The 6,574-nt window shown below is 43.4% G+C and overlaps 1 protein-coding gene across 1 annotated transcript in view; it reads left to right on the top strand.

The window, feature by feature from the left end:
• Positions 1-1,487, top strand: part of LOC127003970 (uncharacterized) — an 18,615-nt gene extending 17,128 nt beyond the window's left edge. The window contains exon 3 of the mRNA XM_050871049.1: positions 1-1,487. This exon is cut by the window's left edge and continues 342 nt beyond it. Coding sequence (XP_050727006.1) covers positions 1-225 — 225 coding nt within the window. The 3' untranslated portion in view covers positions 226-1,487.
• Positions 1,488-6,574: the final 5,087 nt, after the last annotated feature.

Here is a 6,574-nt window from a genome sequence, read left to right as displayed (position 1 = left end):
GGTTCTTCATATAATTACAATACGTATGATTATCAGCACCCTGCGCAGCAGTTTACTATCCGCAACCACTTGTCGCACGGCTACACCTCCCCTTACCGTTACTTCGATCGAGATATCGACTACGACTTCCCTGCAGGTTTCGCCTATGCTGGTCTACCCACCATCATCGACCCGCCGCCCCGCCGCTACCCGCAGGCCGACTATATAATCGGAAGAGCACGTTAGCCATGTCCTGAGAGAATCTGTGGTCCAGCTGATGCCAAATATATTAAATGGGTCTGTTTTTCCTGTTGGTTGTAGAAATTAGGTAATAGCAAGTAACAAAAAAATGTATACAAGTACAGGGAAATAGTTGTGCTACCTTCTGACAGCCTAGTATGGCCCCCACACCTGATTGTCCCTTGCTGCAGGAGCGGTGGCGGACGGGGCTGGAGAGGTGGGGGTCAAGACCCGGGTGGTTGCAGGATGGGTCAGGTGGCGAGTGCTGGGTATGATTCTGGTGTTCAGTGGTTTTATTCATAATCATGGAAGTTGGTGCATGGCACGGCGAGTGTAGCCACGATGGAGTCTTTGTGACGCCAGCCGGTCCCAGGCTCACCCGCCGATTACAGCAATGACCAGTGTTACATTAACTCTTAAGAGTAAGTCGACCGATTTGTCAAATGAGACACATTGGTATTAAGAGACTAAAAAAAAAAAAAAAAAAATCTGTACATTCGTCTTATTATCCACAATAGAAGCTGTGAGACAAACCAGGAAACCAGAACACGAGATAGTGTTATGGTCGTATATGGAAATGGTCTTAAATAGGCCGTCATGTTCATTATCTGTCATCCGCATCCGCGAATCTTTATAACATCCATATGAGATTGTACAAAGTATTTACATTAACCATTCATCCAGCAAATTTGCCTAAATGTGATTGGTTATCTACTCCTTAAACCGGGAGTTCTCAACCTGGGGTAAATTACCCCAAGTGGGATAATTTACCCCACCAAATTACCCCAAGTGTGGTAATTTGTTCTTTTCTGTGGGGTAATGGGGAGACAGAGGACAACGAAGGAAAAAAATAAATAATATCATTCCCATCGTGTTAGGCTTCAAATTAGGACAGGTTGAATATGTTCTCTTCTGTCCTTATTTATTCCAGCTATTCCGCTAATCCGCTAACCGCTAATTAGCGAAGCTAGCTTTTTCGCTAGCTGATTAGCGTTTACGCTAATTTTGGAAACAGTTAACGGACCAATTAACTTCCGCTAAATGTAGTTCCTCCTCTGCTAACTTTAAGTCCACTAAAAATACATACAGGTTTGTTCTTGTCTGTTGTGGGCAGACACAGCACCAATAGTGCCACATGGCGCAATAATAATGGGGCTTCCACTTTTGTGTAAATTACGCCTTAGAGGAGGGTAATGGGACAATTATTAGGGATTTTTTTTTGTATTTCAGGGTAATGCATCTTCCTTTTAAAAAAAATGTATCTTGAATTTAATTTGTTTATATGTGTACACCTTTATCATCATCTGATTTTGGCCTGCGATACCTTTTTGGAAAGCTCTATACCTAAGCTACAACATATTGAATTTTTAGGTCACTTGGTCTGGTTTTAGAGCCAAAATACTAAATCGAGGCTAAATCAATATAAAAAAAAAGTTAGCGGTTAGCGGTTAGCATTAGCTTCCACTAATTTCTTTATGAGTTTAGCGGTTAAGCGTAAGCGAAGCTAACTTTTTAGTTAGTGGATTATCAGTTGGCGAAGCTAATTAGCGGTGCCCACCAATGTCCATTATATAGTAAGGTGACCAGAACTGAAATTGCGCTTTTTTTACAGCAAGAGGGGCAGCTCAAGGGCCAAATAACAGTACAAAAGAATGAGAGGCAAGAAGAGAGGTCAGTTTCGGAAGGAGAGGTGTTTTGATACTCTCCTTGGAAGTGTCAAGTCGTAGGTAGGAGAAAATACAGACAGAGGAAGGCTGTTCCAGTTTGCCAGTGGAAGGAAATATAGAATGACGATGCTGGTTAATTCTTCCATAAGTAATTTGAATAGAAGGGGGATGAGCAGGAGTAGAAAGTCGTGTCAGCAGTAGCAGGGACCTATGTTTCGGTTAGGAAGAAAAGGTGAGATTTAGAGGAGTATGAAAATTAGAATGAAGACCACGAATGTTGCAGATACTAGTGATGAAAAAAAAGTTAGAGGAGCTATCAAGACACCTCTTGACGTCAGTAAAAAAGTGGAGTACGAGCAGAGGGCATTTGCGGCCCCCCTCAACATTTGGACTCCTAGGATATATCATGAGACGCCATAATGAATGTTGATCATTTTGAGGAAATTATGTACGCAATACATACACCACTTCCTCAATGTTTATCAAAATTTACTACGACTGTGCAGTACAATGCCTCGGAGTCCCTATCTTGGGGGGGTGGGGCATAAATGTCCCCAGATCGAACTCCAGTTTTGGCTATAGACCCAAAAGATGTCTTGATAGCTATTCCAACTTTTTCTTCATCAATTTCTGAAACGTTGGCGGTCTTTGTTCAAATTTCCCTGCTGCGGAACACTACCTCTCCTTCTCTAAACCTCACCTTCTCTTCCTAACCAAAAACACAGATTTCTGAGTCTATTGATAATAATCTCTACTCTGTTCCTTCCAACTATCTTTATCCTATATTCCAATCCAAAGATGGATTTTGCATCTATTTACAAAACAACATCACTTTCTCTCGTGCTCACGTCCATGATTATTGAAAATATTACACCATCTATTTTTTTTTTCCTGGCCTGGCACTGGTAGGCTTTCTTGGATGAACCTGGTGGTCGGCTCAAGGCCGTAATGGCGCAAGCAAGTGCTCATAAAGGCGCCATCTACTTTTGGCTCAAGCTGCCACCGGAGTTCATTCCTGATTTCCCTTGGACAGTTTTTTTAGAGCCCGGGTTGATGGGTGGTTTTCATGACAGCATGTGGGTAGTCTTAGATTACTCAGCGGTGACTGAAAAATCCCAGGTGATAGCGACGGATTCGAACCCACATCATACGGGACGCGGCGAACGCGGGACCGCCACGCTAACCACTCAGCCACCGCCTTATAGACTTAACTGTCATTCTATGCTGTTTATCTCTTACTTAACTCTACAAACTATGTAAAAATCTTTGACTATTTGAAGTCCAAAGCGGAGTATATCTTGACTCACTCAGTCACTCTCCCTTCGCTTAAATTTCCATCTTACGAGATTTCAACATTCACCACCAGCTTTGGCTTTATCCTCTTTCACTGACCAGGCTGGTGAACAAGCCTACAACTTTGCTCTCTTCAGTGATCTTGAGCAGCTGGTTCTGCACCCTGCACGTACCCCTGACAACCTTGGAGACACCCCCCCAACATTTCAGACTTCTTTTTAACCTCTAATCCTTCAGCTTAGTCTGTTAAACTGTTCTGACCGTTGGGCCCCTCCGATTACAACCATATTCTTGCATTCTGTCCCATCATTCCTGTACAACCTCTGGACCCGCTGAGGAGACGGTGCTTCTGGCATTGTACTTCGGCTCGGTGGAACGAAGTGAGATGGTATTTACCGATTTATCTTGGAATAATTACTGCTTCCAGGTCAAAGACCCATCTCTGTGTGCCCAACCCCTTATTGATGTGATTATTTCTGGAAAGGAAGAACACAATCTACGTATGTACTTTCTCAACGCCTCCGGCTAATATGCTCTGGTTCAATCACGCTTGTTCTCGTCCTTTCAAAATCAGAGAGGCTGCTCACAAAAGGAAAGTGACCATTCTGTAAGTCCTGATATCTAAATATCTGCCCAAAATAGCGCCAAATGAATTCTTCGACTCACGAAAACCTTTTTCATTAATGGAAAATGGTAAGATCTTGCTTTCTCAAATTCTTCACAGAACTTTCTGGAATCTAGCCAAAATATATATCTATTAATTTTACTTCTTCTTTCCCACCTCTCCTTATTCGTGATGGCTACACTCATGTCACATTTATGTCTAAAGTTGAATTCTTCGCTCAGACTCTCTAAAAATTACCATCTGGATGATTACGGGCATCCTACTCCTACTCATTCCCCCTCTGACCCACTAGGCCTGTTATTAAAATTCTTAAGAATGATGTTTTCTATGTCCTCTCTGGCCTCGATCCTCGGAAGGGTTATGGGCCCAGTGGAGTGCCTCCTATTGTCCTTAAAAACTGTACTTCCGTGCTGACACCCTGCCTGTTCAAACTCTTTCGTTTCTGCATTTTAACGTCTACCTTTCCTTCCTGCTTGAATCACGCATATATACAGCCTGTGCCTAAGAGGGGTGACCACTCTAATCCTTCAAACTACTGTCTTGTAGCTTTACTTCTTGTTCTCTTAAAGCTTTCGAATCAATCCTTAAGAGGAAAGTTCTTAAGCATCTAACATCTTATGACCTCTCTGACCGCCAGTACGGGTTCCGCAAGGGGCGTTCTATTGGTGATCTTGCTTTCCTAACTGACTTCTGGTCACCCTCTCTCAACCGTTTCGGTGAAACTTTTGGTGTGGCCTAGACATCTCGAAAGCTTTTGCTAAAGTTTGGCACAAATCTTTCCTTTTTCAAACTACCCACCTACATATTCTATCCCTCTCCCTATATTTTTATTTCCAGTTTCTTCTCTGGCCGATCTATCTCTGCGTTGGTGGTCGGTCAATGTTCTTCCCCTATACCTATTAACAATGGTGCCCTGCAGGGCTCTGTTTTAACTACCACTCTCTTTCTGTTGGTCATTAACCCCTTGAGTGCCACGTCCGTATATCTATGGACAACCCGATCCTTCCCCTCAGTGCCACGTCCATATATATATATATATATATATATATATATATATATATATATATATATATATATATATATATATATATATAAATGGACAGCAGTTTAAAAAATCGTAGCGCAAGAAGCACTGTAGCCAGCTCGCCCACACTTGCTTGGCTTGTAGGCCTACCATTGTTCAGCGAGCCCCACTTTTCCCCTTAACCCAAGCCACGCTCCCGGGACACAGTCAGTCAACCTCCGACCATCGTTTTGGAACGATATTGTTCAAAATGCACATACTTATTGTTTTTATATCATAATATAGTGATTAAGCCCCCTTAAAAATTCGAAAATTGCCCGGCATCAGGAGGTTGGAGGGTGTCTGCCTCTGGCAATGAATGGGTTAATAATCATTCCATAACAAACTGTCCTATCCACTCACGCCGATGACTCTACTCTGCATTACTCAACATCTTTTGACAGATCATTCCAACAGGAATTACATAACGTAAGGATGGAAGCTGCAGAACGCCTTTCCTCAAACCTTGTTATCATACCCGAATGGGGTAGGAGCAACTTGGTGTCCTTCAATGCCTCAAAGACTCATTCTCCAACTCTCACTTCGATACAATCTTTCAAACACCTGTCCTCTATTCTTCGATAACACTCAACAGTCACCTTCTTCTACACTAAACATTCTATCCTGAATTATCTAGTCTATCCTGTCTATCCTGAGCTCAAAATTTCAGCTGCAAATCTCATACTTCATCTCTTACTTATTTATATATTCCGAGGCTAGGCGTTCTGTATCGTCTCCGCCAGTTCTTTCCCTTTCCCAGATGCTGTCCATATATATGTGCCTTGTCTGGCCTCGTATGAGGTATGCAGCTCATGTGTGTAGGAGGGCTCCACACACACAGCCCTCTTGGCCAGAGTATCATCTTTGTTAATCCCTTTAGTCAAAGGCTTGCCACAAGTCACCGCGCAAAACATGCATTTTAAAAGTAAACCAGTGTGGATACCTAAACCAAAGGCCACTGAAATATTAAGTTTACTCGCTTGGGGTGGGGCTGTAAAAGGGGGCTGGGTGGTTAGTGACATAATTCTCACCTCAACGGCAGAGGGCTGATCAGCCGGAGTGTGACGTTTACCCATCATACTGCTTCAACACATGTCTAATGATCTCGTCAATTTTCACCACATATATACTTTTGCATTGGTAAGTGTACTATCATTACTAGAGAAGAATATAAGTAAAGTTGGAGGCAAAAGTTAGCTGCGCGTGGTCGTTTTGTTCATCTCCTTACCATTAACACTTGAATCTGTTTTGGGTGAAAACTCATTATATATACCCGGGACACAGGGCCACAGAGACACGTCAGTCCTCGTCGACAGACCGACTTGGTCGGCTCGGCTGACGTCAGTCGATAGAGTCGGTCTGTCGGCACCCTGCTAAATGCCCGTGCTCTCCCCCCTATAGGGAGGGAGCAATCTTTGAATAACAACAACAGGGTCAGTGAAACATCCAGCTAGGTTATCACAGTTTACCCTCTCCAGGCTTTCCCAGGTATCCATATCTTGACCGTCCCGAAAGGAAGGATGAACAAATATGTGGGCCGCTGGCCAACTTTCCGGGGCGGAATCCTAACCCAAGCCCGCAAATTCATAGTTAGGCACGCTAAACACTGCACCACGGGGGGCCACAGAGAACAGTGCCGGGGCCAAATTGATAAAGAATCGTAAGAGGAGGCCGTTTTTCCTCGCACGAGGTACTCCCGAGATTACT

Source organism: Eriocheir sinensis, chromosome 27, assembly GCF_024679095.1.
Source record: "Eriocheir sinensis breed Jianghai 21 chromosome 27, ASM2467909v1, whole genome shotgun sequence".
In the NCBI taxonomy this organism is placed as follows: domain Eukaryota; kingdom Metazoa; phylum Arthropoda; class Malacostraca; order Decapoda; family Varunidae; genus Eriocheir; species Eriocheir sinensis.
The sequence above is the reverse complement of the archived record's forward strand: the minus strand, read 5'-3'. Positions and strand labels throughout refer to the sequence as shown.